We start from the raw sequence: 13,326 nt of genomic DNA, 5'->3' as shown, positions 1-13,326 counted from the left end.
GGGTACTTTCTTACCTCCCTGACCAAAAACCTTAACTTCTTGCAACAATGTCCAATTTAGCCAGACAGGCAACTTCAGGAAGGGTTGAGGTTATTTTCCATTTTAAATTTACTGAGGCCACAGGGAGGGTTCCTGGGAACACTAAGCCTTATACATTGTTTTATATCATCGCTCTGATCTTTTACAGACACAATTTGATTGCAAAGATGCATAGACAGTTCCTTGGACTTGGGCTTGTTTTTTTTGTCCTGACAATGTAGTTTGTATTTTGGGTTCTTGTAGACCCAGGTGTGTGCCTTTCTGAACCATATACAATCAATTCACTTTGCAACAAGTGGAGTTCTAGACTCATCAAAAATAATTAAAGCAAACAGGATGTGACTGACCTAAATTTGGAGTGGTCTAAATACTGCAGTGCAAAATACTATTAAAACATGCTTTAGTTTATTATGGGTGATTGATTAATAAATAAGCAGTTATATTCATTCAAAGTTGTAAGTGTAAAAAGAGTACAGAAAGTCAAAGGGGTCCTAAAGCATTCTGAATCCACTGTAAATGAAAGTCCACAACTTTGGGGGAATATCAGCTTTGGTTCTTGGGAAGTGAGACACATTAAGGTGTAGTAAAATGAAGTTAGTAGTGTATATCTTTGTTCGGTTGTTGGCATTTGTATTATTGATTTGATAGAATTGTGAAGCAGTTTACTACTGCATACATTGTATTGCACTAACTACAAGTTGTAAAGAAACTGCACAGCTGATATCTCATTTCTTCAGTTCTTTACTGCTCAGCACAGGTAGAACTTTATTATGTTTGCTAAATATGATGCATATGGTTCATGTGTACTGATTATTAATAGATTGCTGTTCGTTTCCTTGCTATTTAGGAAGACTTAGCAAATCCCTCATATGTCCGTGCCATTGCTAATGCTTGTGTATAGTAATTCTTATATTTTGCCATTTGGTAAGCTTTGTGCTGAGGTGAGATGCTCATGTTTTGGTGCCTTTCGAACTTGTCCTGTGTGACTATATATTGTGACATTCACACACTGTATGCACTGATAAATGATGTTTTTATACTCTGGAATATTCTGTATAATGGATAATCTTTGTCCTGTGAGTGCTGCATTGTGGTGTACAACAGGACTTTGTTCTGTTTGGTTCAGTAATGTGAAGATTCTGTGAGCAGTGGCAGTATTTTAACCCTTGTGTTAAGTGGCTAGTGCTTCTCTGTCTAACTGCACATCTCCTTCTGTGCTCTTTGCTAATATATTATCAACAGTCGTAACTCCTGGCCTAACAAGAACTTTCCCTTGCTGTATATTTCTAATGTGTGATCTAATCTCAGGTGAAATTTATTGACCTAAAATATAATGTTCTCTGTTCAAAGAAAAAAAAAAAAACAGAACAATGTGAAAATATGTATTTTCTGTATCATGTTTTTAGAGTCTATTGCATTTGTAAATATAGATATAAAAAAACTATTGATTCATGTTTGACTCAATGCATTCTTATTTTTTTTTATTATCATACAGTTATAGAGCATATGTATGTCATGTGCATCCAATTGCATTCAAAAGTAATCTGTTTTCATTAGATTACTGCAATACACCAGGTCCACTGGCAGCAAAAATTGGGCTACAGCCTGCACTGTAACTTGGCCCTTCCAAAGCACAATTTTTGAGTCACTGTCTTGCTGCATTATCCAGCTTCCATTGAACTTCAGATAAGTCCAACTGACATTCATTCATTAATTCATTCACTGTCTGATTTACCACCACTTAATCTGATTCAGGGTCACGGTGGGAACAATTCACACGGCGAAAGGTAGGAAACACCCTGGACAGGTCGCCAGTCCATCACAGGGCAAACACACACATTCACAAACACTTATACTTAGGGGCAGTTTCAGTATCTCTAATTAGCCTTTGGTTTGTGTCACCCGGAGAAAACCCACGAGGACACTGGGAGAACATTTACAGTTGTGACAGTAAACAATCTAAGCAATTGAGGGTTAAGGGCCTTGCTCAAGGGCCCAATAGTTGCAACCTGGCAGAGGTGGGACTTGAACAGGCAACCTTCTGATTACTAGTCTAGTATCTTACCCACTAGGCTACAGTTGCCCTAGAACATGCAAACTTCACACACACAAAAAGGACCTGGACCACTCCACTTGGGAATCGAACCCAGGACATTACTGTGAGGCGACAGTGCTACCCACTGAGCCACCTACCGCACTGAAATCCAACTGACATTGTCCTTAAAATTTAATTTTGTCCACCCCAGCGCCCCATAGCACCGGCCCTGCATGTTTTACTTTAGTTTCGCCCTAAGCCAGATTCGAACCTAGGGTGGATAAATATGCTCTCTGCCCACTGCACTACTCAAACAGCGGTGTATTAAACACATTGTAATGCTGATATAACCTGCGCACGGCGTTACTAAGACTATAAGTGAACACTACTTAAAATAATAACCAAACGCTTTGTAATTCCCATGGTAGCGGCAGAAGTCGCTCGCCCTGTTACAGGTTCAGAGATAATTTTTAAAAAAGCGAGAAAATCTGGTGGGGGCAATAACAATGAGAGACTGAGAGAGAGCTTATAGTCTGGATTTAGCACCATCTGATTTCCACCTTTTTGGACTGCTCAAAGAAGCTTTAAGGGGAAGAAGATTTTCATGTGATGATGAGGTGAAAGCAGCAGTGCATCAGTGGCTACGTGCTTAACCAAAAAATTTTTTGCTGATGGATTAAAAAGTTGGTACAATGCTGGGAAAAATGTATCGGAGGGTGACTATGTAGAAAAGTGATGCAATTTATTTTTGAAATTCTTAATAAATAAAGTTTAACAAAGTGCCGAAATGTTTTGAAGAACCCTCCTATTTAAACAGTTAACAATCTGCTGAGAATTGTCATTCAACAGTTCAATCTCCACCCAATTAACCAGAGCGTTTCGTCTTGCAGTAACCTGTGCAGTGTGTGTGTAACTCTTGAGCTTCATTCCCTTAATGTTCTGAATTCTTGTTGAGTAAACAATCTCCTGTGGCTCTGTTATTCCAATCAGAGAGCTAGCAACTGCTACTAGGTCTCTTTTGCCTAGACACTTGGCACAAGTGGGGTGTTGACACACCTATTTTAGAACTAAAAGCTTTAGAAGAAACTTCAGAAGTTAATTGAGATGTTTGATTGCAATGTAAAGTTTCTTGTAAAGATCTGTAGATGCACACATCTGTTACTAAATATTACTGTCCAGACTGAAGCACTGGATCACTACCAGACTGGGGTTTATGTACTGTATTTTACAATCTAAACCACTAAACCACGCTACAAGATATTTAGACATGTAAGTATTCCACTAACTATTGACTTACTATTATCTTGGCATAAATGCACATCCTATTTAATTGGTAACAGGGTCCACGGGTCTTGGGTTTTAACCTTTATTGCAGTGTGTGGTACTCTTGTCAGAGGTGTACTCAAATAAAAATTGAAGAGCTTTATTAGTATGATCAGAAAAGAAGAAACTTTTACCAAGAAATCATGCAAAAAACAATGTGCAAAACAAACAAAAACAATTACATTAGAGGTACATTTGGGTGTGGATGGGTGTGTAAATTTGGGTTTATCAGTCAGTGTCTCTTCTGCTGTTCTCCTTTGGTTCTCTCAACATAATGATTAAATTGTCAGTGTTTGTGAGTGTAGAATTCAGGATAAATGTGTAATGCATGCTTTTAAAGTAAGTTACCCCTATATTATATTATTTTGGACATCTAAGTCTAAGGTCCCTAGGGAGTGGCACGGTGGCTCAGTGGGTAGCACTGTTGCCTCACAGCAAAAAGGTCCTGGGTCCGGGTCCTTTCTGTGTGGAGTTTGCATGTTCTCCCTGTGTCTGCGTGGGTTTCCTCCGGGAGCTTCGGTTTCCCTCCCACAGTCCAAAGACATGCAAGTGAGGTGAATTGGAGACACTAAATTGTCCATTATTGACATTAAACGTGTGAACTGATGAATCTTGTGTTACAAGTAACTACTGTTTCTGTCATGAAAGTAACCAAGGTGTAAAAAATGATGTTAAAATCCTAATAAATAAAATAAACTAAGGTCCCTAGGTATGAGTGTGTGAGTGTGTGATTATGTTTGCCCTGTGATCGGCTGGCGTTGTCTACCTGTCCAGGGTATTTTTTTTACCTTTTGCCCACTGAATTGGACCCACTGCGACCCAGAATAGAATAAAGTGATAGGAAAAACGGACCTTGAATTAATGAATGAATGTTGGTCTTGGATTAGTATTGAAATTAACCAATACTTAGGTCTGCTATTAATCTTGTATAAGAAATATTTTTGGATCCTTAAATCCGAATAATTTTGATTGCTGCATGCCCTAAAGTCTTTTTCACTTTGTCACATCCATGCTTTCCTTTCCCCTGCTCTATTTCTGCATTAAGATTGTCCCATAAGGGTGTGCTAAGTCCCAGGTGCCCTGCCACATCACTGACAGCTTTGAACTGGGCACTTAGTTTTTGTTTACTGCCTGAGTTGGCCTTGTGGTAATAAAAAAATGTACCCTAGTTGGTGAGTCCTGCTACCCCTGCTACCCCTCCCTCTATATAATAAGGTTGTATGGATAATTAAAAATAATCTGATCTAGAAAGGGTTATTTTTATTAATGGGCTGAAGGGAGGAGTTGGAGTTTAAGATCTAATGTTTCAGGTGCTTGGTAGCCCATTGGCCTTTGGGTGAAACTTCTTTTCCATATAGAGAATGACAAGATTTCCTTTACCATCAGGGAATACAATATATACTGTAAGATAATACCATCGTCCTGCAGAAGGCACGGTCTTCCCCACAGTTTCTCTGCAGCACACTTTCCACATCCACTTATAGGTGAGTCCGCGTTCTTTCATTCTCTCTTAACTCTGCTATGTTGCAGCTGTTCTACATTGTGATGCATTTAATCTTTTGGATTAGCACCTTTCATGCTATTAGGATTGTTCTGGTTTATCTTATTAAGTAAAATGCTAAATTGTTTTTGTACATGAGAGAAAATGTTTTAAATTAGTTGAATGTATTATTTTTTTTAATTGTTAATGGAATGCTTTATTGTTCAATGCATTGTGCGTAATTGTGCCTAAAAGTGCTATAAATGTCCACACCTGCTGGTTGATCTGTTATGTGATGTGGTATTGAGCTGTAATTCTTATCACCAAAGTGATATGTGGGTTTACTCAATAAAGATATTAGGCATCAGATGGCATTTCTGATTTCTATGAAATGAAATAGATGTGAAGACAAAGATACAAAACGAAAAGAAAATGTAGGTAAAGAGTTCTGTGTGGATATAATTAATGATTAGTATTGATCACATTATTATGATCACCAGTGTTGGATCCTTCATGGTGCTACATTGTAAGAGAGGTGATGATTCCTTCTCTGCATGCCGAAAGCTTAAAGAAGATAAACAGGATATTTAAAGAATCACTGGTTCTTTTTACATCCTGTAATTTTGTTTAATAGCTTGGATCAGTTATATTAAGTTTCTTAACTGGATTGGTGGATCCTGATTTATATTCCTCAATCTTATTTTTCTTATTCCTAATTATTTTACTGTTATTTATGAATAATGACAATTATTTGCAATTAGCAAATAGTATTATAGAACTGTTGCTAATGTTGCTAAATTAATAAAATTATAGCATGTAATATAAGTCAATTAGTGATGCCTACAAGTTCAGATAAAAATTATAATGCTTCCTGACCTTGCCATTAAGAAGAACTTATTGTGGTTCTCTGTACAATCCAGTATTTCTACACCTTCTGTGTGTATGTTTAATATTGGAGAAGTTAAACATATTTTGTTCACCTTTTGCTTTGAAAAAAAAAAAGTAATAATTTGTTAGTTAAATTGTTGGAATGCCCTGTGACCATTTTTAACTAAAATAGAATGAATAATTTGAGAACTGTCACAGTTTACCTGAATTGTCTAAAAACTATGCATCATATGTACTATATATTAAATAACCTTTAATTCAATCTCCAATATCTTACAGGCTCAAACTTCTTAGTCATTTTAAGACTTTTGCATGGCAGGCTCTGAAGTGGTATCACATTTTCAACAAACAGCCAGAAATAGAGCCTCTTAAGTCAATTAACTGATAATCTTCACCCTAATATAAAAATAACCACTGATTATCTCAAGATTTTTTCCAAACCTAATGCCAAAATTAGGAATCTGTGAAAATGTAATTTGATGTCTATAACAATGTAAGGCAATGTAAATCTAAGTCAAGCTAAATTTATTTGTATAGTGTGCTTTTTTTACAATATGCATTGTAAAAGCAGCTTTACAGATTCCAGAACCAAAAACCCCTAAAGTGCAAGCCGAGGGCAACAGCTGCAAGGAAAAACTCCCCAAATATTACTCCCCAGACACCTTAAGGGCATGGCTGAATTACTGACCGGGCCAGTGGGGCCAGCGCCCAGGGGCCCTTGAGGTCAGGGGGCCCCGGGAGGGCCCTGGCCCAAAACATTTTGCGATGCCTATCAACATTTATGATACAATATATTTTTATTTCCGAGGGCCCTCCATTTTAAGGATCCTCTGACTATTAGGGACTTTGACCCAGGGGCCCAGACTATCCTTAATCTGTCCTTGCTTAAGGGGAACTAGAATAGGGACCTAGCCTCCTTTAGTGCCTTACAGAAAATGTGGATGAATTATAATTAGATTAAATAAACTGATACTAGATTGGTATAAATAAAATAATTATAATAAAATTGATAAAAAATCAAATAGTAATAATAATAATAGTAGAGTCCATCATACTTATGTATTCAGTCTGTGGTATTATAGTGAGTTCCTGACAAGGGCAGTCACTGCAGACTGCCATCACATCCAGCAAGAACAGCGGGAACAGCACTGTTAACATGGCAGTGATAGAATCAATCTGAAATAAAGAAAAGAAAACAGAAGCTGTAGTTAAAATATAACTAAAATCATTAATAATAACAAGTCACTTTAGCAGAGAAAAGTATTAGAGACTCTGGCATCCCTAATTACTACAGTGTTACTAAAAGGGAGAACTAGGAGCTAACACAGTCATGAGGGTTTTCTTTTCACAAGACATCAGCACCCACCTCTCACATTAGCAAAACTGAGTGATTATAAGTAAACTATTATGTAGAAAGACCAGACATCAATAGGAACATACTGTTAGAGACCCCATTACTCCAGGACCAGAGTCACACATCTCTGGTTTACAAAGACTAATCAAAAGCCTGAGTAAATAAGTATGTCTTTAATATTAAGACTGTGTCTGAAACCCGAACAGAGGTGGCAAGATTATTCCAAAGCTAAAGTTGTGAGACCATTGACAAAAAAGCTCATTTACTACCATTTACTACTACTGCCCTAATTATTGCAGTTTTAGTACTATGGTTGGGTCAAAATCCTGACTGAAACGTTTCATGAATACTGTCTAATGTTGGACACAAAAGGAAGTTTCTCAAAATTATGTTTCTTTAACAGGGATTTAATCACTGTACATTTGAAAGATAAAGTTACATATCCAAGACTAAGGGACTAAGTGTGTTGGAGTCAGGTAGACATTATAATGACTAATGATTTCATGAATAAAGTTTTTTCTATTTGGGAAATTAAATTACAGGAATATATTTCAATGTAATTCTGGATAAGCCATGAGAATATGCCATTTGACACAACTATGCTCCAAGCAACAGTACTATCCAATTACAGATAGAACATAGACCTTGAGTAAAAAAATAACACACTGTACAATGTTATAAATTATACAATATTAAAGTACATGATATTCTGTACAGTATAAAAGTGAGAGGTGTTATATAACTGCCCCCTATCCTTGATATTAAATTGATATGTTGTTAGAAAATGTAAAACAGCATTTCTATTTCTGATAATTACTATGTACTATGTACACAATGTTTCATTTATTTTGCATGGTTATGCGCATAAGAACAGTACTAGATTTAACTTTTTAACCTCAGTGTGGTATTGAACTAAAAACATATCAGAACCGATGACAGACTTGGACTGATTTTAAGTAAGTTTAGGGATGAATCAAATCAATACAGGTATCTGTATCAGAGCTGGATCAGTAACAGAATAGATTTCAAGTGTTTTAGCCTGTTTCACTGCTGTATTTATATGGTTTGTGCTGACACAATATGAATTTTTCACAAGTCTTAATAAAGCCTACAATGTTTTGCATAACTTAACAGCACAATGCTGCAGATATAAGATGAACATCAATATTCACAAAGTCTTATAGCTTTAATATTATTAATATTAATTAAGCATTATGCTTAAGAAATTGTATAACAGGCACCCAGGTGGCACAGCAGGATATTCCGCTAGCACACCAGTGCCGAGATTCTGAACTCCTCGGTTTAAAACTTGGTGTTGCCACCGTTTGGTTGGACACCATCTAGCGGGCATAATTGGCAGTGCATGCAGCAGACACGTCTCTCTGCTAGGGCGGGATGACCGGACTATGTGGATGGGGTCTTCAAACGCTGTGTTTGGACCCTGATTAGCAGATAGAGAGATGCCTGTGTAGAATGCATGGGTGAAAAAGGGTTCCGCAGAAGACAGATTGACTACACTAAATTGGGGAGAAAATTGGAGAAAATGCATTAAAAAAAAAGAAATTGTATAAAAAATGGCAATAAAAGCATCTATGCATCTCTAATACAGCTATATCCCTTTGTTTTGTCATGTTGCATTGTAATACATAATTAAGTTGTTACTACATTACAAAATTCTAATTTTGCTATATATTGGCTACATTTTAGAACTTATGGCATAATTTTATTTTTCAGGGTGTGAAAACAAAATCCAGCCAAGATGTCGGAGTAAGTACCCAGCAATCATGATTCTGTACATGCAGTTTTAACTATTAATTTGTAAAACAATGGCTGCATAGTTAAACAATACACTATAATACACAAAAATGCACACAATATCTAATAATATATGATATTACAAATAATACATGTGTTGTGATCATGCATGTATAAATTATTATTTGTTTGATATATTTTTTATGGACAACCTAATTCTTATCTAAACCCTAAAGGAAAAAGATGTCCTCGAGTCGCAAGCATCATCTAAAGGTATGTTAAATTTCCCTTATTTATTGGTTATTACTGTTTCATAAAAACAGTTTGATGCGTGAGTGCTAGTGTTGGCATATGTTTTTTTTATTGTGCAGTATTTAACAGCATTGTTGCTTGTCTTCCTGCAGAGCTTGATGCTCTCCATTGCTAAAGGTTTACTGGAGGTAGAAGCAAAGGAGAGAGAGGAAGAGAGGGAAAGTTGCATGGCAGAGCTGTGTCCTCCTCTGTCTTTGCCAAGTGGTGTGCAAGCTCTTCAGGTAATAATCCAAACATACAGAACATAGAGTTTAAGAAATGTGCTATATTTTTACTTTTGTTGGTTACAGGGATTTAGAATATTAAATCTACACATCTTTAGTCCAACATTTTTGGTCCCTAGTTTAAACCCCACCACTCCCAGGTTGTCCTTAATAAACCCTTCAGCAATGCCCTTAACCCTTAAGTGTTTGAATTGTATACAATACACAATTGTAAGTTGCTTTAGATAACGGAGTCTGCTAAATGCATAAATGTAACTGTTATTAATTATATTATTTCTACTATATTTGATATTTGATATACTAGATTTTTCACAAAATGTTTAGATTTTTAAAGAAATAAAATACTTTTTTTTAAATATATATATTTTTTTAAATATGGTTTCTTATCTGCCTTAAGATGTTTTAAAAAAAGCATGCATCATATATGGGAGTGTTGAGAGCATTACAAAAATAGCAAATAAGCTATTTAGCAACATATGGTTGTTTTTTTAACTTGCTAACAATCACAAAATGCAAATAAAGTAATAGAAATAATGTAAACTGAATCTAAACTTACTGTTGCTACAAAGTTAAAAGTATTTAATATATTTCATATAATTGATCTCACACAACTGTTAGCAAAATGTTTGGCTAAACTCAAAAATTAGGTGAGTGGTCCATATATTTCTGATCATAAAGTCAAGGTTTGATTATAAAAAAATAGGATTTCAGGTTAAAAAAAATCAAAGTAATGGCCACATGAACAACGATTGGCCTGTTGTTCAGATATGGGCGGCCCTAAGCCGGATGGCGTCTCTCTTCCATGACTGGTGCAATTACGACCTCTGCTGGCTGATTGATGGCGCCTGCACAGAGATGAGAAAAAGAGTGCTCACAACTCTGAGCTTCACTGCACTCGTCAAAGTGCAGGTGATAAAATGCATACGGCATGCTGCCCACGTGTCGGTTAGCTTCGTTCTCCTCAATCAGAGCAGGGATCGGCATTGGTGGAGAGCAATGGCGGCTGCTGGTCTTTCAAAGAGGGGAAGCTCACTGTCGGCTTACATCATAAAATTTGTCAATTTATTTATACATAAATTCTGCCCTCCGTTCCTTTTCAAGAAAATGGCCTGTGATCCTATCGTACCAAGTAGGCATCTTTTCCAGGGACTTGACCAGTGTCCTCTCAATGACCAGCAAATAGCTGTCAATCAAAGAGGGATTCAGCCTTTCGACTGATCCTCCAATCATCTTGCAGAAGCTCCGCGTCCAGACCCGCCCACAGCTCCATTTATCCCCAGAGACGCTCAGCGTCCGGGGGCGGGAAAAAATCATGGCATTTATCCAATGACCGGTGAGTTTCGAAGCAATGAAAAAACCTTTCCATGCAGTCCCGTTGAAGTGAATATAGACGCTCAGCTTCTACAGGCAAATGCATTGACGCTACGGGAATGTATGAGAAGTTCGAGTCAGTCGATTTGTGATAAGTAGCTGATTCTGAACGAACTCGTCTTCGAGATGAACGTGTTCTAACGCATTTGTAGTCAATGAAATATATTATTGTATATTAATGTATATATTTGACCATTTAATTTTTGACATTTTAGGGGAAGCTGAGCTTCCCTTGCAGTCTTAGAGAAATCGCCACTGGTGGAGTGGAAGCATAATGCAATTGGGCATTTGGACGAGCTAAAAAGGGAGAAAAAGGGGAGAAAATGCATAAACAAAATATATTAAAAAAAAAATCAAAATATGGTAACATGACTAAAATTGTCCTCTCTACCTGTAGTGTCTTGCTTTAATCCAGTCACATATCCAAAAAATATGGCCTCTTTTCTATAAAATTTCACAACTATGGCACGTGCAACACTGTTTTTCCTGTCTGTCTGTAGGAGCTGTGCAAAGAACTTCACCATAAGATCGACAGGATTGATGAGGATAGATATGATCTGGAAAGCAAAGTTAACAAAAGCGGAAAGGAGGTTGGTTCTCAGTTTAGTCTTTTTAGCTTAATAAACTGGCTGTATTACTATATACTGTTTATATATTTATTTAATTTACATCTGGCTGCTTTTCTCTGACACTAGATTGAGGATTTAAAAATTAAAGTTCAGGATCTGAAGGGCAAATTTAAGAAGCCGGCTTTGAGAAAAGTGCGAATGTCTGCTGATCAGATGCTGCAGGCTCTGCTGGGCTCCAAACACAAGGTGTCTCTGGATCTGAGAGCCAACCTGAAACAAGTCAAGAAGGAGGTGAAAGAAGAGGTGAGCTGTTTAATCTTTACTATATCTTTTAAACAGGGTTTTTTTTTTTCTGAAAAACTCTTTGTAATCTGCCTTGGTCTAAATCAGGGGTGTCAAACTCATTTTCACCGAGGGCCAGGTCAGCATTATTTCTCACCGTCACTTGTTGGAAAACCGCCTCAGTTAAACACTGATGTGGAAACACTGCCATCTAGTGGCAGGATGCAGTCACTTTGTGGGTCACAAAATCAGCATGCATTGTAGGAGATGCAGTTTATGTACGATTTTACAGTGTATTTTAAGACAATCATACGTTTTTTAAGCTCTCGGATTTGGCCCGCGGGCCTTGAGTTTGACACGTGGTCTAAATGGTAGAGGAAGCTCAGAGGTTAAGTTGATAGCTCAGTGGTTAAGGTACTGGACTAGTAAACAGAAGGTTGCCGGTTCAAGCCCCGCCACCACCAAGTTGCCACTGTTGGGTCTCTGAGCAAGGCCCTTAACCCTCAATTGCTCATTGTGTAAGTCGCTTTGGATAAAAGCGTCTGCTAAATGCTGAAAAATGTAAAAAATAAAAAAAAAATAAAAAAATTTAACTGGTAATCGGAAATTCCACGTTAGTACCAATTATACTTTATATTGCAGTTCCTTGATGTTATTAAGGAGTGGTTAAAAATTCTACATGATTGCTGTTGGCAACCCACAATTTAAAAATTGACAACATTGAAACAGTGTTACATTGAATGTATAGAACTGTTGCCAAAGAGTAGTCTAAAAGAAAACAAATTTTATTTGCCTGTAAATATTGTGGAAAATAATGTATTTGTTTAGGCAGACTTGTATGCCTAAAGATACATTTCTGAAAACTGTTTGTAATTTATTTATTAGAAAACCTTTAGATAGATAGATAGATAGATAGATAGATAGATAGATAGATAGATAGATAGATAGATAGATAGATACTTTTTTTATCCCGAAGGAAATTATTGTTGTAAAACATTTTCTAAATTGTGATTTACAGAACCATTTATTATAACAATTTATATAAGAACCTTAAAGGTAGAGGTGTCCATTCTTATCCACACACTAGTGTGTCTGCAGATTTTCATACCACCCAGGCAACTTAATTATTCCATGACCAAGTTTACAGATTACACAAATTCAGGTGTAGCTTATAACTGATGTATAAAACCTGCACCCAAAAAAATGATGCTGTTCTAAGGCTTCCTCAGAGGTACAAGCACAAAAGGTTTGTGTTGATAGCTTACACAGAACTTTCTATATGCATAATATACAAATATCAAAACTCCCCAGGTTGTCCTTAAAATATATTTTGCTTCTAGTATTTAGTCTATCAGGCTTAATATGCATATTTTTATGTCTGTATCACAGGATAAAGAACTGCGTGATGTTGGTGACTGGCGCAAAAATATTGAAGACAAGTCTGGCATGGATGGCAGGAAGAAGATGTTTGAGTCTGAGGCTTAAATTTTCATATTTATCTTACTTTTCTCTATGGAGTTCATGAATTTAATATTGTTTCTTGGGGCTGTTTACTTGGAATGAAAATGTCAGGTGGATAATGTAATTAATAAGGGATATAGTACAGTAAAGTAAAGAATCATTATCTTCGAAAGGTTTGGAACGCAGTTGTATTTTTCTGGTTGTCAAAGACTTCACTTTGTATTGGGTAAACA

The 13,326-nt window shown here is 36.6% G+C and overlaps 1 protein-coding gene across 3 annotated transcripts; it reads left to right on the top strand.

The window, feature by feature from the left end:
- The first annotated feature begins 7,428 nt into the window (after positions 1–7,428).
- LOC134320182 (troponin I, fast skeletal muscle-like) lies at positions 7,429–13,117 on the top strand. 3 transcript variants are annotated; one of them, XM_063001514.1, is made up of 6 exons: positions 7,429–7,436; positions 9,111–9,147; positions 9,279–9,407; positions 11,282–11,371; positions 11,477–11,653; positions 13,022–13,117. In XM_063001514.1, exons 1-6 carry the CDS (start codon positions 7,429–7,431, stop codon positions 13,115–13,117), a joined length of 537 nt encoding a protein of 178 aa, XP_062857584.1. The 3 variants fall into 3 exon arrangements, with proteins under 3 accessions (XP_062857584.1, XP_062857576.1, XP_062857592.1); XM_063001506.1 differs by lacking the exon at positions 7,429–7,436 and adding an exon at positions 8,879–8,886; XM_063001522.1 differs by lacking the exon at positions 7,429–7,436 and adding an exon at positions 8,879–8,886 and having other exon boundaries at positions 11,477–11,660; positions 13,029–13,030.
- The last annotated feature ends 209 nt before the right edge of the window (positions 13,118–13,326 follow it).

The sequence above is a fragment of the Trichomycterus rosablanca genome, chromosome 1, assembly GCF_030014385.1.
Source record: "Trichomycterus rosablanca isolate fTriRos1 chromosome 1, fTriRos1.hap1, whole genome shotgun sequence".
Taxonomy (NCBI): Eukaryota; Metazoa; Chordata; class Actinopteri; order Siluriformes; family Trichomycteridae; genus Trichomycterus; species Trichomycterus rosablanca.
The sequence above is the reverse complement of the archived record's forward strand: the minus strand, read 5'-3'. Positions and strand labels throughout refer to the sequence as shown.

Excerpts from the sequence above, each read along its gene's own strand:
- LOC134320182 (XM_063001514.1), top strand. Across the intron at positions 9,408-11,281 it reads GTGGTGTGCAAGCTCTTCAG|GAGCTGTGCAAAGAACTTCA; the intron begins GTAATAATCCAA and ends GTCTGTCTGTAG. Across the intron at positions 11,372-11,476 it reads TTAACAAAAGCGGAAAGGAG|ATTGAGGATTTAAAAATTAA; the intron begins GTTGGTTCTCAG and ends CTCTGACACTAG.